Genomic DNA, 26,133 nt, shown 5'->3' on the forward strand with positions numbered 1-26,133 from the left:
AACAGAACCAAAAGTTGGTTCTTTGAGAAAATCAACAAGATAGATAAACCCTTAGCCAGACTAACGAGAGGACACAGAGAGTGTGTCCAAATTAACAAAATCAGAAATGAAAAGGGAGACATAACTACAGATTCGGAGGAAATTCAAAAAATCATCAGATCTTACTATAAAAACCTATATTCAACAAAATTTGAAAATCTTCAGGAAATGGACAATTTCCTAGACAGATACCAGGTATCGAAGTTAAATCAGGAACAGATAAACCAGTTAAACAACCCCATAACTCCTAAGGAAATAGAAGCAGTCATTAAAGGTCTCCCAACCAAAAAGAGCCCAGGTCCAGACGGGTTTAGTGCAGAATTCTATCAAACCTTCATAGAAGACCTCATACCAATATTATCCAAACTATTCCACAAAATTGAAACAGATGGAGCCCTACCGAATTCCTTCTATGAAGCCACAATTACTCTTATACCTAAACCACACAAAGACACAACAAAGAAAGAGAACTTCAGACCAATTTCCCTTATGAATATCGACGCAAAAATACTCAATAAAATTCTGGCAAACCGAATTCAAGAGCACATCAAAACAATCATCCACCATGATCAAGTAGGCTTCATCCCAGGCATGCAGGGATGGTTTAATATACGGAAAACCATCAACGTGATCCATTATATAAACAAACTGAAAGAACAGAACCACATGATCATTTCATTAGATGCTGAGAAAGCATTTGACAAAATTCAACACCCCTTCATGATAAAAGTCCTGGAAAGAATAGGAATTCAAGGCCCATACCTAAACATAGTAAAAGCCATATACAGCAAACCAGTTGCTAACATTAAACTAAATGGAGAGAAACTTGAAGCAATCCCACTAAAATCAGGGACTAGACAAGGCTGCCCACTCTCTCCCTACTTATTCAATATAGTTCTTGAAGTTCTAGCCAGAGCAATCAGACAACAAAAGGAGATCAAAGGGATACAGATCGGAAAAGAAGAGGTCAAAATATCACTATTTGCAGATGACATGATAGTATATTTAAGTGATCCCAAAAGTTCCACCAGAGAACTACTAAAGCTGATAAACAACTTCAGCAAAGTGGCTGGGTATAAAATTAACTCAAATAAATCAGTTGCCTTCCTCTATACAAAAGAGAAACAAGCCGAGAAAGAAATTAGAGAAACGACACCCTTCATAATAGACCCAAATAATATAAAGTACCTCGGTGTGACTTTAACCAAGCAAGTAAAAGATCTGTACAATAAGAACTTCAAGACACTGAGGAAAGAAATTGAAGAAGACCTCAGAAGATGGAAAGATCTCCCATGCTCATGGATTGGCAGGATTAATATGGTAAAAATGGCCATTTTACCAAAAGCAATCTACAGATTCAATGCAATCCCCATCAAAATACCAATCCAATTCTTCAAAGAGTTAGACAGAACAATTTGCAAATTCATCTGGAATAACAAAAAACCCAGGATAGCTAAAGCTATCCTCAACAATAAAAGGACTTCAGGGGGAATCACTATCCCTGAACTCAAGCAGTATTACAGAGCAATAGTGATAAAAACTGCATGGTATTGGTACAGAGACAGACAGATAGACCAATGGAATAGAATTGAAGACCCAGAAATGAACCCACACACCTATGGTCACTTGATTTTTGACAAAGGAGCCAAAACCATCCAATGGAAAAAAGATAGCATTTTCAGCAAATGGTGCTGGTTCAACTGGAGGGCAACATGTAGAAGAATGCAGATCGATCCATCCTTATCACCCTGTACAAAGCTTAAGTCCAAGTGGATCAAGGACCTCCACATCAAACCAGACACACTCAAACTAATAGAAGAAAAACTAGGGAAGCATCTGGAACACATGGGCACTGGAAAAAATTTCCTGAACAAAACACCAATGGCTTATGCTCTAAGATCAAGAATCGACAAATGGGATCTCATAAAACTGCAAAGCTTCTGTAAGGCAAAGGACACTGTGGTTAGGACAAAACGGCAACCAACAGATTGGGAAAAGATCTTTACCAATCCTACAACAGATAGAGGCCTTATTTCCAAAATATACAAAGAACTCAAGAAGTTAGACCGCAGGGAAACAAATAACCCTATTAAAAAATGGGGTTCAGAGCTAAACAAAGAATTCACAGCTGAGGAATGCCGAATGGCTGAGAAACACCTAAAGAAATGTTCAACATCTTTAGTCATAAGGGAAATGCAAATCAAAACAACCCTGAGATTTCACCTCACACCAGTGCGATTGGCTAAGATCAAAAACTCAGGTGACAGCAGATGCTGGCGAGGATGTGGAGAAAGAGGAACACTCCTCCATTGTTGGTGGGATTGCAGACTGGTAAAACCATTCTGGAAATCAGTCTGGAGGTTCCTCAGAAAATTGGACATTGAACTGCCTGAGGATCCAGCTATACCTCTCTTGGGCATATACCCAAAAGATGCCTCAACATATAAAAGAGACACGTGCTCCACTATGTTCATCGCAGCCTTATTTATAATAGCCAGAAAATGGAAAGAACCCAGATGCCCTTCAACAGAGGAATGGATACAGAAAATGTGGTACATCTACACAATGGAATATTACTCAGCTATCAAAAACAACGAGTTTATGAAATTCGTAGGCAAATGGTTGGAACTGGAAAATATCATCCTGAGTGAGCTAACCCAATCACAGAAAGACATACATGGTATGCACTCATTGATAAGTGGCTATTAGCCCAAATGCTTGAATTACCCTAGATCCCTAGAACAAACGAAACTCAAGACGGATGATCAAAATGTGAATGCTTCACTCCTTCTTTAAATGAGGAAAAAGAATACCCTTGGCAGGGAAGGGAGAGGCAAAGATTAAAACAGAGACTGAAGGAACACCCATTCAGAGCCTGCCCCACATGTGGCCCATACATATACAGCCACCCAATTAGACAAGATGGATGAAGCAAAGAAGTGCAGACCGACAGGAGCCGGATGTAGATCGCTCCTGAGAGACACAGCCAGAATACAGCAAATATAGAGGCGAATGCCAGCAGCAAACCACTGAACTGAGAATAGGTCCCCTATTGAAGGAATCAGAGAAAGAACTGGAAGAGCTTGAAGGGGCTCGAGACCCCAAAAGTACAACAATGCCAAGCAACCAGAGCTTCCAGGGACTAAGCCACTACCTAAAGACTATACATGGACTGACCCTGGACTCTGACCCCATAGGTAGCAATGAATATCCTAGTAAGAGCACCAGTGGAAGGGGAAGCCCTGGGTCCTGCTAAGACTGAACCCCCAGTGAACTAGTCTATGGGGGGAGGGCGGCAATGGGGGGAGGGTTGGGAGGGGAACACCCATAAGGAAGGGGAGGGGGGAGGGGGATGTTTGCCCGGAAACCGGGAAAGGGAATAACACCCGAAATGTATATAAGAAATACTCAAGTAAATAAAAAAAAAAAAAAAAAAAGAAGCCTTTCTGGGAAGCATTGTTACAGTAGCAATGATCAGAGGCACAGTAAAAGAGGGGCCAGGCAGGAGCTGTAAAACGTTAACTGCTCCTTGCTGGAGGAGAGCTGGATGCCTGGACAAGGCTTTGCTGACTTTGCTGCCAAAACTTGCAGCAATGAATGATTGCACAAGGCTGTCCCGAGTCGCTAGAAAGTGCAGCCCACTTAAAAGAGGTCAGGATTATAAAAGGCCTTCCTCTTTTCAACAATGATTTCACAGGGTGGTACTCGAAGAGCTGATTGACATAAGGGCTGAGATTTTGCTGACTAGACTTTCTCTTAGCATAGATGCTCCTGCTTCCAGACAGACAGGGTATGGCTGTGCTTACCTTTATAGTCTGAAAAACTAACTACATGCAGGCAAAGTCACAGGATGAGGAGGAATGTGACTCATGCAGCCCTGGTTCTGACTGATGGCAGCCAGAAGTTACCCTCCGCCTGTGTCTCTATTCTCACTTCTAAAGACAGCACTTTGGGCAAGTGACCTGAAAATAGTTTCTTCCTCTCCCACCTGTTTTAGCTGATGGGGTTGTAATGCTGCTACATGTGTGTGAGTTGTCCCTGGAAGGAAAACAAAGTAAGGTGGAACCCAAGAGATGCAAGGCCATATTACATGAATACAGAAAACGTCAGTCATGCAGAACTGTGCTTTGTGCTACACATCCGGGTTTTAATAAACTACAGTCTTCAGAGTTTTGTTACTAACTGTGCTTGCTTGGTACTATGTCAACTTGACACAAGGTAGAGTCATTAGAGAGGAGGGGACTTCGGTGAAGTGAACGCCATCATAGGTGGCTGTAGGCAAGCCTGTCAGGCATTTTCTTCATTTAGTGATCTATGGGGAAGCTTAGCACACTGTGGGTGGTGCTCTCCCTGGGCTGACGGCCTTGGGTTCTATAATAAATCATACTGACCAAGCCATGGAGAACAAGCCAGTAAGCGGCATCCTTCCATAGCCTTTCCACCCTTCTTCCATCAGTGATGGGCTGCTGCTTGGAAGTATGGGCGGAAACAAACTGTTTCCTCAAAAAGCTGCCTTTGGTTATGGGGGTTTCATCTCATTGGCAGTAATTCTAAGACTCCAACCAAGGCAGGAATTCCAATAAAATTAAACTCTGGAGATCTACACATTTCTGAGTCCCAGCATCTTCCTCTACAGGTTTCTTTGCTGCTGAAATGCCTTGGCAGAGGGTACAACTGTGACTAATTTTTTTAGGTTTGCAAGAAGTACTACTTTTTCCATAAATATGTTTAACACATAGATCAAAACTAGAATGACAGTAAAGGAATTTACTTTGGACATAAAGTTTTCTTACTCAGCAACCTACTCTATCAGAACATAGCTTAATAGATTAAGTAGCCATGCAAAATGCTAAGGAAATGTTATTTACTTTTAGTCACTACGCTTTGCTCTTCAAAAAATAGCTTTGTTCTTTAAAACAGAGAAGCATTTCTACCTCAGTCTCAGGATGCAACTCTCTTTAATACTCTATAATAGTTTCTCTACATCATAGACAGCCAGGGAGATCAGGGTGGTAAAAATGATTCTGTAGAGATAACTGGTCCAGAAGTTTGGAAGGCTATTGACGAGTTCAGACTCCTGCTAAGTCTTGCCTAAAATACTGAGACTTCAAATGCAGGGTATGAGTGTATGATTCCGATGACAGGGAACCCTTCAGATAGATGAGAGAGATCACTCTGTTTCTATACGCATGCATGAAAACACAGGACAGACAAGGCCTGACTGACCTTTAGTTGAAAGGCAGCCCTGTCCCAACACAATGCTCCAACCTTATGTGAGTGATAACTATATATAAGAAAACATAGTATGTCAACTTACATGTGTACATATATTTTGACCTTCAAAGAATCATGGCGACATTTATATGGAATAACTGGCATTTGGTCAAAGAAGACAGACAGACACCCAATGTGCCAACTCACGATGTAGCAGGGCTCGCAGTACGCCTTCTTCTCCACGGCATAGAAAGGCTGTCCTCGGAGCTTGATGTCGCAGACCATGCAGGTGAAGCAATCCACGTGGAAGACCTGGTCCATGGCGGTGCATCCCGTCCCTTCTCCAACGACGTTTTCCCCACAGCGGGCACAGCGGCCTGGAAGATAAGGGGTTACTTGTTACAGAGGAATTCATAGAGCTGTCCAGTGAAGAAGTCAGGATGAGGGAGACAGCTGGTTCATCCTGCAGTCAGTCGGAAAGAGACACAGCACTGCTGCCATTGTTGTGCTCAGCAGCAAGTCCACCAAGGTCTCCTGTGCACAGCAGGAATCTACCTGAGGAAACTGAGCAGCCAGCTAAGGCACCTATGAAGGCAATGGAGGAAGGCTGGTGTGCTTGATGCTGGGGCCTGGGCACATATAGGTAGGAGCAGGATTCAGGATGTCGGGGTTGAGAAACACGGTCTACTGAACAGAACAGTTCAGACGAGCCTCTGTCCCTGTAAGAGTCTACACCAGTTAGTGTGTGTGGATCTTGTCTAAACTTAGACTTCACTTCCTTTTTAAATCCTGGACGTCAGTCTTTTGTGGCAGGTAGATCAGCTGTTTCCAGAGCAAAGAGGTCGCTAGACCATTTTGTTCCCAATGGAACCTCTACTGACCGTTCCCCATGGTTCTGCTTCTGACTTCTGGGGTTCATGAAGCCAAGTTTCATTTCACACACCTAACATCATCTAACTCAGGCACTGACTCTGAGTCTGTACTTAGTCTGAACAGATCTACATCACTTGGTGGCTCCATGTACCTACTGTATGCTTGGGAGTCCCTTGGGAACCTAGTTCTCACTGCGTGTTCTGTAAAACTACTGTGTGTGTGTGTGTGTGTGTGTGTGTGTGTCAGAGAGAGAAAGACAAAGAGAGAGAGAGAGAGAGAGAGAGAGAGAGAGAGAGAGAGAGTTAGTTAGATTTTAAAGAACATATTAACAGTTAAAGAGTAACAGATTATAATTTAGCATAAAATTTTAGGACTAGGTATAAAACAGTGATAGAACATTTTCTTAATATATACTAGGATCATGAGTTCAAACTATAGGACCAGAAAGAAAGAAAGTAAATAAAGGGACAGGAGTGGGTATTTTACTCTGAGTGGCATCCTCTTGTAACCCATTACCCTGAGATCACAAGGGCCACAGCCACCTTGACTCCTTATAGTTCACGTCTACTAGGCAGAAACAAAACCCTTACTTAGTAACCATACACAACTGGGAACATCAACAAGGACCTGCAGGCTTTTGCACGTGTAAGTATCATAGACTTAGCTTCATGAATTGCCAACATTTTTTGAGGCCGTTGTATTAACGTACGTGGACATACTACCATTATTCCTGTTCTAAAGAAGAAAGTAAGTTGTAGAGAATATCTCACTAACTTCATGCCTAAATATTCTTGCTTGAAGTGTCTGCTCCAACCCCATGTCTGCATTCTGAGCTCTGTAAATGTCAGTGCGGATCCGACATTATGGAGCATGATGGAGTGACTTCTATTGAAGAAGGCTTTCAGCACCCGTTCACACTGGACTGACAGCTACTTCACACTCGAAACTGGGAGGGGTAAATGTTCCAATAAGTGAGAGAAGCAGTCAATATATTTCTCTCTGCTTGCATGTGGTCCTGGAAATATTCCTTTGTATTCTGGTGCAGGATTGGAGCATATCTTAAAAAATAAACAAACGAACTAACTTGAAGCATCATCAATGAATGCTAAGGGAAAAAAATTGTCTCAGCTATAGCTGTGTCTGCTACCGCTGTATTAATGTGAAATCTCAGGCTGTTTTTTGATATTCGATACGATTATGAATATTTGTAATATAGTTTATAGTTGATTTTAATGAACTCTTACCCAAGAGTTAACTTAGGTTTATTTTTATTAATAAACATATAATTAGAAATGCTTCTCTAAATTTATATACTTTTCTGGTTAGATGAGAAAGTTATTTTTGTAATTTTTGTAATTATGGTGAAAACAACGTCATTTCTTCCAAGTTAACTGGCTTACTATGTTTGAAAAATGATGCCATACCTCTGAGAATTTCATGCCAACAAATGACATTTCACTATAGAAAACACACGGAGAGTTGTGGAAAATAGATCAAACCGTGTGAAGACGATTACAAATCCACTGCATTCGCATGGGAAGTACAATTTCGTATTATAAATTCAATATAAGACGACACACTTGTCTTTCTATATTAGCTTTCCCCTTTGTATAAGTCAAAAAGGACCCCTTAGGATGCTGAGAAGCACAAGGGATCTAAAAAACAAACTCTGGCAAAAGAAGGATGGGGTCCTGAGGGAGGCACAGTGGCTGGCGAGGCAGCAGCAGCAGCAGCTTTGGTCTTGACCACGAATGCTCAAGGGCAGGCCACAGAATACAGACAGAGAGCTACAAGGAGAGCTAGACAGCTATCCCGGGTACGGGGCATCTTCAGTCACTGTTAGTTTTCAATCTCCTTAGCAGCTGCCTCAAGGGTCTGCTCTTTGTCCAGCACTTTAGTGCGCTTCTGTGTGACAAGAAGAAGTGGACTAGTCACGGGCAGTGCTTCTTCCCGTGATTAAGGAACTTTCTGTGGCCAACAATCCGAGACAACACCCGTGGCACACTGCAGTGTTACAGAAATATGCATGGGAAATCACACCCGAGACAGCTCTGCAAGAATTCCCCAAGGAAGCAGGCAATTGAGTTTGACCTTAAAGAATGGAATTTTGACAGGTAGAGGTGGGAGGCAAAAAACTGCTGCTTTTTTTTTTTTCCCAAAGAAAGGATGAACATCTGTGGCTTACTGGATGCAAACCACTGTGGAGCCTGGTGAGGGCCTCAACAAAGGTTTGTGTGCTTGCCACAAAAGCAGATGGCCTGCATTCCCAGAAACAATTCTCTCTTTATGTCTGGAGGATATGCTTCCAGGGTAGGTTGGGCTATGTGCTGGACCTAGACCCGACCAGTTCTGTTACCCCCTGTGTTTTTCCTGTTCCTGGGAGAAATTAGGGACACCAACCTCAAGGGCAGCCAGTCTGGCACCTTACAATTCACAAGCATAGAAGAAAAAACAGCAAAGAACAAAAGTTAAAAATAGGTCTACAAACCAGCAACAGAAAAAAGGTGCCCAAATGTTCCCCTTCTACATGGACAAAAATGTATAAACTATTCCTTGGGGGGTGCATTTGGAATGAAAAGCAAGCATCTCAAGCAGAGGGTATCTTTGCTCCTAGAGGGACTCAGACAACACATTAGTGAAAGTGTACCACAGGCTTGATGCTTATCTTTTAGATGAAATTCGCAGTGCCTTAAATAGCAAAGGCCAGAGGAATGCTGGCAGGCCTCAAGGCACCATGCTTGAAGGAAGCACAGTTGATTAGGCAGCAGGAGGCAAGGGGCTCTGACACAGGGCCAGCATGCAGAGCTTCTAAGCAACTCTTAGCAACTCAAATGAACTAGGGCAGAGGAGCAGAAGGCTGACACACGTAACAAACGATTTCGTATGTTCACTACTGTCTGGCCAGCCTTGGACCCTGTGCACCTCGCTTCTCTTTCCCGTGTGTAGCAATCTCCTTAATGCTGATGAAATCACGTTTCCTTATCCTGGAACACTACAAGGGTTTCCTCAATGTTCTCAAACCTGTGGTCTTACTACTACTATAAAAGCAAATGCCTTATGGGTGTCTTAACAATTGCGCTAGGCCTGAGTAGCCAGATGAATTCCAAGTGGATGATAGGCAAGGTGGAAGCAGAGACTGGCAGTCTAGGAAAACCGACAGGGTGAACCACTTACAGGATATGAGCGTCCAGAGTTATTTTCATGCTTGCTGTTTGTATTTACTCTATAATGCGTAGAAGTTGTTTAAAAATGATGTCCTAGTAATAACTGCATGCAAAGGGCATTTTCAAGCAAGTCTCTAAGGACTTTGGCAGTACGTCATGCTCTGCTATCCTTCCCCTTTCAGGTCCTTCTCCTCTCGTTAGTCCTTTCCTATCTTCCTGGCTATGTCAGCTTGACATATGGCTTAGTCATCTGAGGAGGAAACCCTAACTGAGAAGATTCCTTCATAAGATCCTGCTATAGGCAAGCCCATGCAGCATTTTCTTAATTGATGATTGATATGGGAGGTTACTGCCCACCATGGGCAGTGCCATCCCTAGGTTGGTGGTCCTGAGTTTTACAAAGAAGCAGGCTGAGCAAGCCATGAAGAAGCAGCCAGAGGGCAGCACTCCTCCATGGCCTCTGCATCATCAGCTTCTGACTCCAGGTTCCTGCCTGTGCTTGAGTTCCTACCCTGACTTTCTTCAATGATGAACTGTGATACGCGTGTGTAAGCGATATAAACCACTGTCTTATCCCAGAAATAACAACACTATGACAACTCTTCCAGACAGTTTCTTCTACTTTTCCTGTGTATATGTAGACATACATATATTATATATGTATATGTTTGAATACATAAAATCTAAGACCCACAAGTAAAAAATGCAGTATTTGTTTTTCTGAGAACTAATTAGCTTGATAAGATTATCTTCAGCTGCACCGATTTTCCTACAAATGACAAAACTTCCATTGTTCTTCTGTTCTTTGCTTTTAAGCCGAAACACAGACCATGGAGGAATGCAGCCTACTGGCTTGCTCCCCACAGCTTGCTCAGCCTGCTTTCTTTTTAACTTAAAAAATTGTTAAGTTTTATGTTTTAATTAAAATATAATTAATCCACTTTCCATATCTCTTTCCTGCCTCCATTTCCCCCATGTCCACTACTCAATACCCTCTTTTTCTCTATTATTGTTACAGATACACACACATGCACGCACACCACACCACTTCCTATCGACTTTTGTTCATCTGTATGTGGTTCCAGGTCTGACTGCTTTGTACCTGATAACAAATCGGGACAATTCTGGGAGAGGGTAGATGGTTCTCTCACTCTCAGAAGTCATTATGGGACTCTGTAAGAGTGAAATTCTTCACTCTTCTACATTAGCATGTTTACTGATATTGTTATCGTTCAAGTCCTATTAATTAATTTATTTTTATGTGCATAGGTGTTTTGTATACAAGCATGTCTGCACACAATGTGTGCCTGATGTCTAAGGAGAACCGAAGGGGGTTGATTACATGCAGTTGTGAATCCATGTGGGTGCTGGAAATCAAACTTGGGTTGTTTGGAAGATCAAACACTGTTCTGAATCCCCAAGCCATTCCTCAACTTCCAGCTCCAACTTCATTCCTCCTTCACTGAGGGACACCTAGGCTGGATACTTCAATTCAGTATTGTGAATAGTGCCAACGTAACCATCAATATGCAAGTAGCCATGTGATAAGCTGCTTTGAGACTTTGTGGTAAATTGCAAATGGTACTACCATCAATTTGCAAATATCTCTGTGATGTATACAGTCTTTGAGCTATGTACCCCCAAGTGAGAGAGCATGGTCATACAGCAGATATATTATAGCCTAAGAAACTACGGTAGACATTTTCAGAATGTCTGAACTAGGTTACGCTTGCATTGCATATGGTGGTTATCTCTTGTTCACATCTCCAGCATTCATTGTTCTTTGTTTTCTCGTTTTGTCTTTTAAAAAAAGTTTTTATTGTTTTTCTTTCTGTAAATTTCACATCATACACCATTGTACCATTATACCTGCCCTCTATCCTTGAAAACTCCTTGCCAGCAGAGAAAAACAATCTTGTTGTAGAAGCTGTAGTGTGTCCCTAGTGTGTCCCCTTTTGTCCACACTTTTTTTTGCTTGCAAACGTTCATTGCAGTGATTTGTTGGTCTAGCACTAGACTTTGGCTATTCTATCAGTACTGGTACTCCCTGGTACTCCTCTCAGACGTCCTGCTGCACCCTGTGTCGTAGAGATCCAGTAATTTTGGATCTGTAGGACCAGCCCCTTCATGCACTCCAGCAGTTCATCAAAGGGGTAGATGTTAGGGTGGACCAATTCAAATTTCTGAATCTGGGTCTGAGAGGTATGTAAGCTGGTCAGACCACTGGCTCTCCTGCTCTCCTGTCCTTAGGGTGGCTCCCCAGCAACCCCCACTATCAGGGCCAGCTCTACCCTGATGCCCAGGGCCTGCTCTCCTGAGCGCTGCAGCCAGTGAGGAACATAACCAATTCTCCCACTTTCATGACCCAGGGGCCAGTTCAGCTCTCCTGCCTGCCATGGACTGAGAGGGACAAGGGAGGGGAGAAGGACATCTTTCCCTTTTCTGAATAGTCACCCAGGAGACAAGGGGCAGGGCACTCAAGGAAGGCTCACCTGTAACCCCCACATCCAAGACTACAGCACTGTGCTCCAGGGGGCTTGTTTTCCTGAGTGCTGTAACAGGTAAGGGACAGGGACAGCTCTCTTGTTCTCATGACTTTGGGGACAGCTTTCCTGCCTGCTATAAGTGGCAAGGGGCAAGAAGGGGGCCATCTCCCCCTTGCCCATGTCATTGCACAGCAAAAAAGTGGCAGGGTGCATGTCTGTGCCCTTTGGGCAGCTTGCCTGCACTGCCCCATTCCCCAGGCCAGCTCGCCCATGTTGCCCTTGTAAGGTGTAGTCATAGTTCTGCACCTACATGCTCCTGGGGTGGCAGCCCAGACCAGGGATGGCTGCCTTGCCATTGGTGGTAACAGACCCTTGTTGCTGCAGGGCCATGGACCCAGACCTGGCCCTCATGACAGCACAGGCCACAACCCCACACCATGGTCCCAAGTCACATCACCAGTTACTCACATCAGGCTGTTTCTTACTACCCTTGAGTCTCCAGTTCTGCCTCTGTTCATTGATCCCATATCTTTTTGTTTCTCTCTCTTCCATTTCTCCATCACTTACTTCCTCCTGTTAGTGGCATCCCAGGTCACTAAGGATTGTTTCTGGGGTGGTCTTGGAAGTACTATGTCGCACTCATGCATTTCTGCAGTAGGCAGAGTAATCTACAAAATGGTCTGCCCTCCGAGGCCTGTGCAGAATCTAACTGGTGGTCAGATCTAACTCAGTCTAGCTCTCCATCCAGTCCCCACGACACTGTCTTCTGGTCATCTCTCAAGGGTTGTCTGTCTTGGGCTCACTCTTTCCTGGGGCCCTCGGTCTCAGGCAGGTTTCTTCTGGTCTCTGGCTTGCTCTCAGCCCTGGGAGGTGCTGGGGCCTGCAAGCCAGCAGATTGGTGGTCATTCCAGGCTCACTTTGTTTCAGGGAACATCATTCAGTTGTTTATAGGTCAGAGTCCTGAGCACAGAGAGGGCCTTACTCCCTCTCTGCCATCTACTGATGTACACGTGACACAGCAGCCATACCCACAATGCTTCTAGGGGTAGTGCTATTTCTCAATGACTGCCGTTCTGACAGGGGTAAACCGGAACCTCAAGGGAGTTTTAATTTGAATTTCTATGATGACTAGTGAAGGCGAACATTTTCCCACATGTATTTGGCATTTAGTTTTTTTTTTTTAAACTGTCTGCTCATTTCATTAGCCTATTTCTTGCATCATTTGGTTTCTTATTTAGCTTTCTTGACTTGGCTGTGTGCTCCAGTTATAATCTTCTGTCGGCTGTATATAGCTCCATCATTACATTTAAGAAAAGGTGGCAGGAGAAGCTGGAAAGATCCCGGATGCCCTTCAACAGAGGAATGGATACAGAAAATGTGGTACATCTACACAATGGAGTACTACTCAACTATCAAAAACAATGACTTTATGAAATTCATAGGCAAATGGATGGAACTGGAAAATATCCTGAGTGAGGTAACCCAATCACAAAAAAACACACATGGTATGCACTCATTGATAAGTGGATATTAGCCCAAATGCTCAAATTACCCAAGATGCACAGAACACATGAAACTCAAGAAAGAGGACCAAAATGCAGATGCTTCACTCCTTCTTTAAAAGAGGAACAAAAATATCCATAAGAGGAGATAGGGAGGAAAAGTTTAGAGCAGAGACTGAAGGAACAGCCATTCAGAGCCTGCCCCACATGTGGCCCATATATATATTACAGTCACCAAAACAAGATGAGATGGATGAAGCTAAGAAGGGCATGTTGACAGGAACTAGATATAGATCTCTCTTGAGAGACATAGTCAGAACATGTCAAATGCATAGGTGAGTGCCAGTAGCAAACCACTGAACTGAGAATGGGACCCCTGTTGGAGGAATTAGAGAAAGGACTTAAAGAGTTGAATGGGCTTGCGACCCCATAAGAACAACAATGTCAACCAACTATAGCTTAGAGACTTAACCACTACCCAAAGACTATATATACATGGACTGACCTTGGGCTCTGGCTGCATAGGTAGCAGTGAATAGCCTAGTTGGGGCACCCGTGGAAGGGGAAGCCCTTGGTCCTGCCAAGATTGGACCCCCAAAGTAGGGGATTGTTGGGGGGGGGGACAGTAATGGAGGTGGGTGGGGAGGGAAACACTCTTATAGAAGGGGAGGGGGAAGGGTTAGGGGGCTGATGGACAGGAAAGGGAATGACACTTGAAATGTAAATAAGAACTACTGAATTTAATAAAAATGGAAGAAAAATATCTTAATAAGTGGCAAAAAAAAGAAAGAAAGAAAGTAAAAAGAAAAGGTGACAGGGACAGATTTTGCATTCTCAGCCAGAGAGATCAGTACTGAAACTTTAATGTCTGCCTAGGTAGTCAGCTTTAGAATCTATCCACCTACTAACTTTGGAAATATAAATTCTGGTCTGACAGAACGTTCACGAAACATAGAATACACTTAGTAAAATATTAACCTCTCTTTTGGCCAATGCAAGTTTCTTTACAAGTTAATTTCTACACAGTACTGGTAAGTCCCACTTTTAGTTCTGAAGCCATCCATATTACCTGACATTCCATGGTTGATCTGTTAATAGAAAAATTGATTTTAACAAGTAGACCTGCAACCACCACCAGAATATTTACTTTTCAGGCATGGTTGAATTTATTCCATGATTTCTGTCATGAAAATCTCTCTCTCTCTCTCTCTCTCTCTCTCTCTCTCTCTCTCTCTCTCTCTCTCTCTCTCTCTCTTTTTAAGCTGGCTCCTCAGGCAGTTCAATGTCCAATTTTCTGAGGAACCTCCAGACTGATTTCCAGAATGGTTGTACCAGTCTGCAACCCCACCAACAATGGAGGAGTGTTCCTCTTTCTCCGCATCCTCGCCAGCATTTGCTGTCACCTGAGTTTTTGATCTTAGCCATTCTCACTGGTGTGAGGTGAAATCTCAGGGTTGTTTTGATTTGCATTTCCCTTATGACTAAAGATGTTGAACATTTCTTTAGGTGTTTCTCAGCCATTCGGCATTCCTCAGCTGTGAATTCTTTGTTTAGCTCTGAACCCCATTTTTTAATAGGGTTATTTGTCTCCCTGCGGACTAACTTCTTGAGTTCTTTGTATATTTTGGATATAAGGCCTCTATCTGTTGTAGGATTGGTAAAGATCTTTTCCCAATCTGTTGGTTGCCTTTTTGTCCTAACCACAGTGTCCTTTGCCTTACAGAAGCTTTGCAGTTTTATGAGATCCCATTTGTCGATTCTTGATCTTAGAGCATAAGCCATTGGTGTTTTGTTTTCATTGTGTCCCATAAGTTTGGGTATATTGTACTTTCATTTTCATTAAATTCTAAAAAGTCTTTAATTTCTTTCTTTATTTCTTCCTTGACCAGGTTATTATTGAGTAGAGCATTGTTCAATTTCCACGTATATGTGGGCATTCTTCCCTTATTGTTATTGAAGACCAGTTTTAGGCCGTGGTGGTCTGATAGCACGCATGGGATTATTTCTATCTTTCTGTACCTGTTGAGGCCCGTTTTTTGACCAATTATATGGTCAGTTTTGGAGAAAGTACCATGAGGAGCTGAGAAGAAGGTATATCCTTTTGCTTTAGGATAGAAGGTTCTATAAATACCTGTTAAGTCCATTTGGCTCATGACTTCTCTTAGTCTGTCTACGTCTCTGTTTAATTTCTGTTTCCATGATCTGTCCATTGATGAGAGTGGGGTGTTGAAATCTCCTACATTATTGTGTGAGGTGCAATGTGTGTTTTGAGCTTTAGTAAGGTTTCTTTTATGTATGTAGGTGCCCTTGTATTTGGGGCATAGATATTTAGGATTGAGAGTTCATTTTGGTGGATTTTTCCGTTGATGAATATGAAGTGTCCTTCCTTATCTTTTTTGATGACTTTTAGTTGAAAATTGATTTTATTTGATATTAGAATGGCTACTCCAGCTTGCTTCTTCCGACCATTTGCTTGGAAAGTTGTTTTCCAGCCTTTCACACCGAGGTAGTGTCTGTCTTTGTCTCTGAGGTGTGTTTCCTGTAGGCAGCAGAATGCAGGGTCCTCGTTGCGTATCCAGTTTGTTAATCTATGACTTTTTATTGGGGAGTTGAAGCCATTGATGTTGAGAGATATTAAGGAATAGTGATTATTGCTTCCTGTTATATTCATATTTGGATATGAGGTTATGTTTGTGTGCTTTTCTTGTCTTTGTTTTGTTGCCAAGACGATTAGTTTCTTGCTTCTTCTAGGGTATAGCTTGCCTCCTTATGTTGGGCTTTACCATTTATTATCCTTTGTAGTGCTGGATTTGTAGAAAGATATTGTGTAAATTTGGTTTTGTCATGGAATATCTTGGTTTCTCCATCTATGTTAATTGAGAGTTTTGCAGGATACAGTAACCTGGGCTGGCATTTGTGTTCTCTTAGGGTCTGTATGACATCAGTCCAGGATCTTCTGGCCTTATAGTTTTTGGCGAGAAGTCTGGTGTGATTCTGATAGGTCTGCCTTTATATGTTACTTGACCTTTTTCCCTTACTGCTTTTAATATTCTTTCTTTATTTTGTGCGTTTGGTGTTTTGACTATTATGTGACGGGAGGTGTTTCTTTTCTGGTCCAATCTATTTGGAGTTCTGTAGGCTTCTTGTATGTCTATGGGTATCTCTTTTTTTAGGTTAGGGAAGTTTTCTTCTATGATTTTGTTGAAGATATTTACTGGTCCTTTGAGCTGGGAGTCTTCACTCTCTTCTATACCTATTATCCTTAGGTTTGATCTCCTCATTGAGTCCTGGATTTCCTGTATGTTTTGGACCAGTAGTTTTTTCCGCTTTACATTATCTTTGACAGTTGAGTCAATGATTTCTATGGAATCTTCTGCTCCTGAGATTCTCTCTTCCATCTCTTGTATTCTGTTGGTGAAGCTTGTATCTACAGCTCTTTGTCTCTTCTTTTGGTTTTCTATATCCAGGGTTGTTTCCATGTGTTCTTTCTTGATTGCTTCTATTTCCATTTTTAATTCCTTCAACTGTTTGATTGTGTTTTCCTGGAATTCTTTCAGGGATTTTTGTGTCTCCTCTCTATGGGCTTCTACTTGTTTATTTATGTTTTCCTGGAATTCTTTCAGGCATTTTTGCGATTCCTCTCTATGGGCTTCTACTTGTTTATTTATGTTTTCCTGGAATTCTTTCAGGCATTTTTGCGATTCCTCTCTGTAGGCTTCTACTTGTTTATTAATGTTTTCCTGTGTTTCTCTAAGGGAGTTCTTCACGTCTTTCTTGAAGTCCTCCAGCATCATGATCAAATATGATTTTGAAACTAGATCTTGCTTTTCTCGTGTGTTTGGATATTCCATGTTTGTTTTGATGGGAGAATTGGGCTCCGATGCTGCCATGTAGTCTTGGTTTCTGTTGCTTGGGTTCCTGCGCTTGCCTCTCGCCATCAGATTATCTCTAGTGTTACTTTGTTCTGCTATTTCTGACAGTGGCTAGACTGTTCTATAAGCCTGTGTGTCAGGAGTGCTGTAGACCTGTTTTCCTGTTTTCTTTCAGCCAGTAATGGGGACAGAGTGTTCTGCTTTTGGGCGTGTAGTTTTTCCTCTCTACAGGTCTTCAGCTGTTCCTGTGGGCCTGTGTCTTGAGTTCACCAGGCAGGTCACTTGCAGCAGAAAAGTTGGTCTTACCTGTGGTCCCGAGGCTCAAGTTCACTCGCGGGGTGCTGCCCACGAACTCTCTGCAGCGGCAGCAACCAGGAAGATCTGTTCCGCCATTTCCGGGAGCTTCAGTGCATCAGGGTTCCAGATGGCGTTTGGTGTTTTCCTCTGGCATCCGAGATGTGTGCAGAGTGCAGTCTCTTCTGGTTTCCCAGGCGTGTCTCATGAAAATCTCTCTTACCCTTAGCTCTATTCAAAGGTTAAATCAGCCTGGTTACTTTTAGATTGGTAGAAAATATTCTAGTTTATTCTGATTATTCCAGAATAAGCCTAGCCCTGAGGGAGCCACCCTCATCCCAAGACCGGAGAAGCTGAAATGCCCGGAGTTTCCGTGACTTATGGAGTGAGCTAAGTGCTTAATGTGGAATACAAGACTGTTTGAACTCATTTCTAGCAATAAACTAAGGCAAGGGGACATTCTGCAAGTGAGGTAGAACCATGTACGTGATCTACAATAAACACACTGATGTGGACAAGGTGAACAGGAGCACTCTTTACGAATGGAAAACCAAGACTCAGCTTATTAAGGAGAACTAGGTTTTCTCAAACCTCTGCTTCACAAAAGGAACACACACTTACAGATCTCTCCCTCCCCCCCCCCTCTCACACACACACACACACACACACACACACACACACACACACACACACACACCTTGTCAAATCAGCTTACTGATTCATCTTCGAAGCTGTTTTCCATATTACCCTGCTTTTATCTTAGATTTTTATGTTTTCTGCATTGACTGTGTTCGATCTAAAACTCAGGTGTAGCCAATGGGATCATATTTAAACGGCAGGGCCTTGAAGAGATTGTAAAGTCACAAGGGCATCTCCCTCCAGGATTTAAGAAGGCCCCTATGAAGAGGCTTCAAGTCATCATCCAACTGTGTAACGACATATTAACAAGTTACTGTCCTTGAAGCAGAAGGGCCTTCCTGAGTCAGCAGAGCCCTGCCAGCGTCTTCATATTGAAAATCCCATCCTCTAGACCCATAAAGAAATCTCGGCTCTCTACAATGATATAGTCTCAGTTATTACGCTACAGAAACACAAGACAGACTACAACAATATGCGGCTACTAAGAGTTCTGACCTACAGTACCTGCTACAAGGGGGAAGACTGAAACTTCTAAAGACATAGAAATGCATGTTTTAAGTATAATCTGTATTTGTTTTACACGGAATTTTAAATAAGACAACCTTCCCTGTTAGCCAATGAGTTGGCACAGAAATAACCTTGTGAATGAGTTGAGAAATAGGTAGCAAAACTGATCTTCGAGCTGTGAGACAGTGATCTATGAATCATCTAATGACCCTTACGTCCAGTGCTTGGGCCATTGGCAGGTGACAGCTTCGACTGGCACTATCTCCATGGGAAGCCAATTAGTCCTTTTGTCTATTTAGAGCCCAAGTGCCCAGAATGCACTATTGAGGAGATTCAGAAAAGCCCAGAAAATTAAGAGCATTGATTATTTCATTCAACATTACTATTCATAATGTAAAACAAAGGTCAAGAGACAGGCTGTGACTTGAGTAAGATCCCAGAGAAAGTCAACAGCAGAGTCAGGCTCTAAATTGAGACCCATGGGGACTCAAAGTGATGCCCTATCAGGCTATGCACATGATCACCCAAGTGTGCTACGACATGTATTGGTGTCTCAGCACCATCAGATGACATCTCCTGAACACATGCATTTTCTCCCTCTCTGTGATCAAAACATTTCAAAATGCCTAGGACACCGCTGAGGCTATGAGGACGATTTCAGAACAAGTTAAACTCTTATGCCACCCAAGCCAGTATGATCATTTCCTTTTACTCTGGAACAGTTTGAAACATTGCAGACTTAGGTCGTTTTCTCAAAAGAAGGTAGCAAGATGGGAGGCAAGTCTAAGTGAAGGAAATAAGGTTCCAGGTCCTGTTTGGTAACATCTGGCATGGACTCATTGTTTTAAACCATGTCGTTAATTACTCACTCGATGGAAGGGTTCCCATTTTGCACTTTCTTTTAAATGAACATAAAGTAGAAGGAGTAACTGCAACTTTCTGGACAGAAGATTTGGGTTTTGATCTTCATATACCATACATATGCGACCTTAGGCAAGCTACTCTTACTGGAGCCCTGTATAATACAGGAATATCAACCTTAGTCTGAGATTGTAGAATGGAAAAGGGTTTCTCTCTCTCTCTCTCTCTCTCTCTCTCTCTCTCTCTCTCTCTTTCTCTCTCTCTCTCTCTCTCTCTCCCTCCCTCCCTCTGTCTCTGTCTCTCTGTCTATGTCTCTCTCTGTCTCTCTCTCTCTCTGAATTTTTAGGATATATACATATACATATACATCAATATATATTATAAAATACAGATTCCTCTAAGATATATATGGAGATGGAACATATATACAAAACGGTAAAATGTACATGTCTCCATGCTGTAAAAAAATTACTAGACAGAAGCCATGGAATAAAATGGAGGTATGATGGGAGTAGGTGGGTTTTGAGGAGGTGAGAACCTTTAAAACACTACAATGCCATTTATACTCCCAGTGGAGTAGGTAGATGAACACCAGGCATGGCTGACATAAGATGATCACGTCAGAACTCAGAGACCCGTGGGGATGGAGTCTCAGCACCTCCATCCTTTCTCCTCTCCCTGAAATCCTCCTTGCTGAACTGCCATCTGCATCTGATTCCGTCTCCGGCACTTGCTTAGCAACACTGAGCTCTCCAAGTGCTGAAGTGACGTCTAGGGAACAGTTATTAATATCTGTATGTATGCACACAGTATGTGAAAATATGCAGGATTCAAAGCGATTAGTGTATTACTTGGAGGTAATACTTCCCACCGGGACTGGGCTCCTGGAATAAAGCTCCCCCTGCTGTGACTGCCTGCCATCTCCACTATCAGTCACCGGAACGGCTGGGATAAAAATGGTGTCAATTTTAAGGAAACACACTTCTCGATTTCTTTGTTAACATTTGAATAAAACATGAGAAGGTTTCTACTTCCCTCTTCCCCTCTTTCATTCAGAGAAAAAGTCCCTTCACAACCTTATGTCGTGTGTGAAAGGAAATGGTTGTCCCTTGCTACCTTCAGAGTGGCAGAATTGCTAGGTTTTAAGTATTAAAGCTTAAAGTCTATTCTAGTGAACTCCGGTGCTACTCACACCTTCTGAGCTGCAGACAAACGCTTTGTATAAGAAAACAGGAAGAACCTGTAGAGTTGATCAGCCTGAAGAGTATCAGAGACACCTGCAGAAGAAAGCCTAGAATTCTGTAGGAGGGACATGGCTGGGCCGGAGGGAACACTTTCTGGGTCTCGTGAGATCCTGGGAAAAGGAAAATTTCCTAGGAGTCACAAATGGAGACTGGTCACTTCCTCTCTGCACTGCTTTCTGCTGCTGTGGTTAACAATGTGGCCGAGAGGCATTTCGGGAGGAGAGGGCTCATCTCACCTTAGAGTTTACAGAGGATCATCAAAGGAAGCCGAGGCAAAGACTCAATACAGGAGCTTAAAGCAGAAGCTGGCTTCCGGCTCCTCGGGAACCTTCCTGGAATACCTTCTGTCATCGCGACACAAACTTAGTTTAGACGTGCACTTCTGAGAAGAGGAATCTCAGTTGAAGGACTGTCTCCATTAGATTTGCCTGTGGGCATACCTATGGGGCATTTTCTGGATTAATGATTGATGCTAGAGAAGCCAGCACATCGTGGGCGGTGTCATCCTTGGGCAGGTGGGCCTAGGCTGTGTAAGAAAAGTAACTGTGCCAGCCAGTGAGCAGCATTCCTCCATGTTTCTGCTTCAAGCTCTTGTCCTGACCAGTAAGCAGCACTTGCCTATGGTTTTGCTTTAAGCTCCTGCCTGGCCTTTGTGTGTTGTGATTAAAAGTATGCACTACTATGTCTTGCCAGGTACTTTTCTACGTTTCTTATGCAGCCCAGGAGCACTTGTCCTCCAGATGGTACGTCCTGCAGTGAGCAAGGCCCTCCATCTCACCCTCCCCCAAGTGAATCAGGAGGTTTTCCTAAAGACTCCTTCAGACTTCAGGTTTTCATTCCAAGATACATTTCATAAGATAAGGACATAAACTGAATCAAGGCTGACCCAAGGTGTGGAGAAAATCACTTAGTGGACATTTCTGCACAGCCTTTCAAAACATTATGAAAACTATGAAATAAATTTAAACAAACAAACAAACAAACAAACAAACAAAAAACCAAACCAAGAAACCCTGGAAATGGCCATAGTCTATTGATGCCAGTGGAGCACTTCTGAGCAATCTCTCTTGTACTAACGTCATTCCCATATTTAGGCGATCATATTCAGTAAACACAGCTAATTTTATAAGATGACTAATACCCATGTGCCTAATAACTAGAGAGACAAGTCAAAGGTCCTCCCTTATTGAGTTTATATGAAGCTCAGAAACCATGTGAACCCATAAAACTAAACAGGAACTAGTAACATTTTCTTGTATCGCTATGTGCTATTTGAAGTCCATCTGAGGCAAGAGATACACAGAGGGAGTGCAAAGTTGAAGGTCTTTAGTGACTAGTTGGACCATCAACACAGCTTGGCACCACCAGCGTTCTACTGAGTTCAAAGTGGAGAGAGTTACAACAAATACAGCTTGCTTTATTTCTGAAACAAACTGTGCACATATTTGCGGCCACCCCACTAATTAACCTGGAGATTGCTCCTTTCATCCTCTCCGTGTTTTTCTCCCCCTAGTTACCGCATGTTGGGGTTATTTTTTGCCATCTGGGATATATTCAGACTGTTCTCTTATAGGCACTAGAGAGAGGATGGTACGGATGATTAAGAGACTGAGGAGTCTGACTTTGTGGAAAGATTAAAAGAGCTATATTTGTAACACACCGAGGCTGGAGGGTGACTAAGGGGTGCCATGCTGATGGGCTATAAATATTCGCAAGGTGTAAACATTAAAGAATAATTTAGCTTGCGGCAGGTGGTACAACTAGGAGGGATGGTGTCTCAGAGAAGAGAGGAGATGTTTATTAAAGAAGAACTGAGGAGTTTCAGAGGTTCCCCACGGGACATATTGGAGTGAAACATGAAGCATCTCCGGGAGCAAGGCGGTGGGAGTCGGAGACATAGGCTGGCAGAACCAGCCTTACAAAGGTGGCCATTTGGCCACCATGGGCCAGACTCTTGCTTTTGTAATTTAGTACATGATCAAGGAAGAGGAGAGGTTTTCCAGTGTTGATCTAACAATGAGTCCCAGGGACTGGGTGGTCCTACTATCCTTTAAGCAATAGGAGAGAAAGCATGAAGGACGATGATGAGCTCCTCCATCTGTCCTGTCTCTGTCATCACTATCCTTACGACGGCTTCTAAGAAACATCCCAACTCTAAAATACTGTAGAAGAGATCTGCTGTGTTAAAATGTTTGGACAATGTATTAGAGTTTCCCTTTAATTCATGCTTATTCAAAAGGTTCTAGATGATTTAGAGTAGGTACTGAAGTTATATTTGCATGAAATATTTATTGACCTACTTATGTGGTGGCCTAGCAGAGACAGCAGTAACCTCCATGCATGGCTTGGTAAAGGGCTTTCTTCCTTTTACATGTATATGGAATAGCCAGTTAGTTTTCAAAGCCTGCGTCCCCTACCCCCCAGCTAAGGAATCAGCATCCTGTGCCCCACCTCTAAGCCTACTTTTGGAGGGAATTTAATTCTTATCTGACTCTGGTCTTTTCATGTAGCTCCTGAATAATGTTCCACGTGTTCTATATTGCTTTCATCCCAGAAACTGCATTCAAAACATGACTTTTAACACAGGATGGATAATCAATCACAGGGTCATAGAGGACTGCTCATTCCATTTCCAGTAAAATTGACAACATTTTAATAGGACAGTTCTTGGGCAAGTGGCAACTAATCTTAAAACCATGCAGACAGAGGAGGTGACAGAATGTAAACATCCAAACAAACAAGAGTCAGAGTAGGCATCGCATCTCACCAAGAAGGTAAAAAAGGAATGGGACCTGGCCTTTGTCTTCCCCAGAACTTGTGGGCACACCGTTGCGACAGAACACATGGAGCCAATCAGGGAAGATTTAGAAGGAAGAGAGCAGACTCAGGCTTGGAAAACTAAGTGGGGAATCCAGTATAAGGGGGGAAGATGGAAGGCACACAACCAGGCAGGAGGTGGGAGCACTGGCAGCCTGGACCTACTGACCTGTGAGGAAAGAGGAACTAGGCTGCAGCCATGGGTAAAGGCAGGCCAAGAAGGGTTTTCTACAGAGGACCAACCAATAAAAAACTGCCGTGGAGCCAAGTGGATATACATTTTATGCCCTACACATACATGCCGATATACATGTTATAAGACCATCTCTAGGTAAGTGGAGGAAGGACACAGAGGAGGAAAGAGGCTGATAAAAGAGTTTACAAGGCACTGTGAATGTTCCTGCAAAGAGGGGAAATAGAAGAGAAATAACGAGTGTGTGTGTGTGTGTGTGTGTGTGTGTGTGTGTGTGTGTGTGTGTGTGCCTTTTCTCTGCCTACTTACCAGGTGAGCCTTATCATCTTTAATCTGCAGGCGAAGACAGAGAGGCTCTGACAAGTTAAATCTCATCAACTATAACACAACAAACACGAGCAGAGCCAACGCTTGCCCAATTGTTACTCGGAGCTGAAAAACACGCTGTCCCTTATGCCTGGCTATAAAGCATGGTAGGGGCAGCTGGCAGTATGGTTGGGGAAGGGGGAATGATTTCAAACGTGTTTCAAGATACACAGAACAAAGGAGCAGACTGAATGGGCAAGGAGGAGAGAGTGGAAGACAGCTTCCACAGTCCCACTGTGAACACAGTTTGGGGGTGACCATACAGGTTAGTTTAATTAACGGCCCTCACTTGTGCATTTGTTTATGAGCCTTTATATGCAGGGGCATGGTTTTAAAGTGTGTGTGTGTGTGTGTGTGTGTGTGTGTGTAGGTAGGTAGTTACTCTTGTGCACTCTACTTGGACATTAAGAATCTGCCATATTCATGACTGTGTGGCTTTGCTGTGCACGATGGCAGTTCAGTAGTTATGAGTAAAATATTAAAAGTCACCATGATATTGGAGAGAAAACGCAAGCTTGATGTCACCCAGTTCCCAGTAGTATGCAGATATTACCCCACTAGTTAGCAAATGTGAAGGAGAGGATAGTGTCACATACACACGAAGCCAAAGACTGGCCTGACCAGATTCCAACAGGAACCTGGTCATCAAGACTGCTCGGTACTCACGAGAGGCTCCAGCAGGATGGGGATCTAGTTTCTTGCCTACTGGACGCACTTACATCTTGTGACTGGCTCTATAAGTCACCATTCAGAAGGAAAGATTTGTGGGCAATGAGAGATGTTCAGCAGAGTGGTCAGGAATGCTCCAAGTAGGATGCTGCCCCAAGGAAAGCCAGTCCCTTCTAGCTTTGGAGTTTCCATGATAAAGACTCCCTACTGTGTGCTTTCAAGACTGGTTCTCAGGGAGGTGAGGGTGAGTTGTTCTGTTCCATTTACCTAACAAAATTCACCTGGAACCTAAGGACTAGAGGGTGGGCTCATACTCTTCTGTTCAGTGCATGTGAATGCTTTCCCCTTTGCAGACCTAATCAACTCAACTCTGACACAGTAAAAAGTCCAATACGGACTCCATTTCCACCTAAACGTTTCTTTAGCCTCATGCCTTTTACAGGACATTCCACTCAAGTACTGCATCCCAAATCTGTCCGTGATAGTTGAAGTTGCTATTGCATTGATGGGAGAGGGAGAGGGAGAGGGAGAGGGAGAGGGAGAGGGAGAGGGAGAGGGAGAGGGAGAGGGAGAGGGAGAGGGAGAGGGAGAGGGAGAGGGAGAGGGAGAGGGAGAGGGAGAGGGAGAGGGAGAGTCTTAAAGTCTAAGTAGTGTGCACTGGGAAGGTTTCATTAGGATATTTTGCTTGGGTGAACAAAGCAAATGTTCAATTAGGTGTGTGCAGGTAAACTTTAAATGTGAGGGGAGAACCAAGCTCATAATCCGTAACAGATGTCTATAGTTCTTATTGTTTTCTGAAGAAGCCCAGGATGTGCAGAAATGAGGAAACTAGGCGGTATGTAAGGTTCACAAAACCCTAGTTAAGCGTGCTTCAATCTAATATAAAAAACATTGTAGAAATGTACTTCACGGTGTTTATTTCAATAAACTAAAATTTTAAATTTTATTTTTGTGTTCGTATGTGTGCCTCCTTGCATGCGTGTGTACTTTGTACATGCACGTGCTCCCAGAAGCCAGAAGAGGGTATTGGATCCCCTGGAACTGGAATTAAGAGGTTGTGAAGACCTCATTGTAGGTATTAGGAAGCATGTCTTGGTTCTAAGAGAAGCGACTCTTCTTAGTTACTAAGCCATACTGTATTCTTGAATATACTGTACATGGAATAACCGAGACCATTTTAAGCAAATGTTTTGATTATTTTTAATAAATGTAAAAGCTATAGTTAACAGCATGCCCAAGCCAGAGAATACTTCTACCAGCTATGTCTTTTTCTTGGCACTCCTCCCTACCCTCAGCAAGCCAGTCTTCTCTCACATATTATCAGCTCATTTCCCCTATGTGTCCATTTTACTGTGAGAATGTGATGCAATTTGTCCTTTCACCTACAGAGGGA

At 43.0% G+C, this 26,133-nt stretch overlaps 1 protein-coding gene and 1 non-coding gene across 19 annotated transcripts in view; both read right to left on the reverse strand.

Moving 5' to 3' along the window:
* Lpp (LIM domain containing preferred translocation partner in lipoma) overlaps nucleotides 1-26,133 on the reverse strand; it is a 641,914-nt gene that overhangs the window by 111,920 nt on the left and 503,861 nt on the right. For all 18 annotated transcript variants that reach the window (XM_063270369.1, XM_039088098.2, XM_039088097.2 and 15 more), the window contains one exon: nucleotides 5,461-5,630. In XM_063270369.1, the coding sequence (XP_063126439.1) occupies nucleotides 5,461-5,630 (170 nt within the window). The remainder of the gene's footprint in view (nucleotides 1-5,460; nucleotides 5,631-26,133) is intronic.
* On the reverse strand, nucleotides 12,696-12,826 carry LOC120095763 (small nucleolar RNA SNORA17). Its single transcript, XR_005491552.1, has one exon. It is a non-coding gene; the product is annotated as a small nucleolar RNA SNORA17 (small nucleolar RNA).

This window comes from Rattus norvegicus, chromosome 11 (assembly GCF_036323735.1).
Source record: "Rattus norvegicus strain BN/NHsdMcwi chromosome 11, GRCr8, whole genome shotgun sequence".
Classification (NCBI taxonomy): Eukaryota; Metazoa; Chordata; class Mammalia; order Rodentia; family Muridae; genus Rattus; species Rattus norvegicus.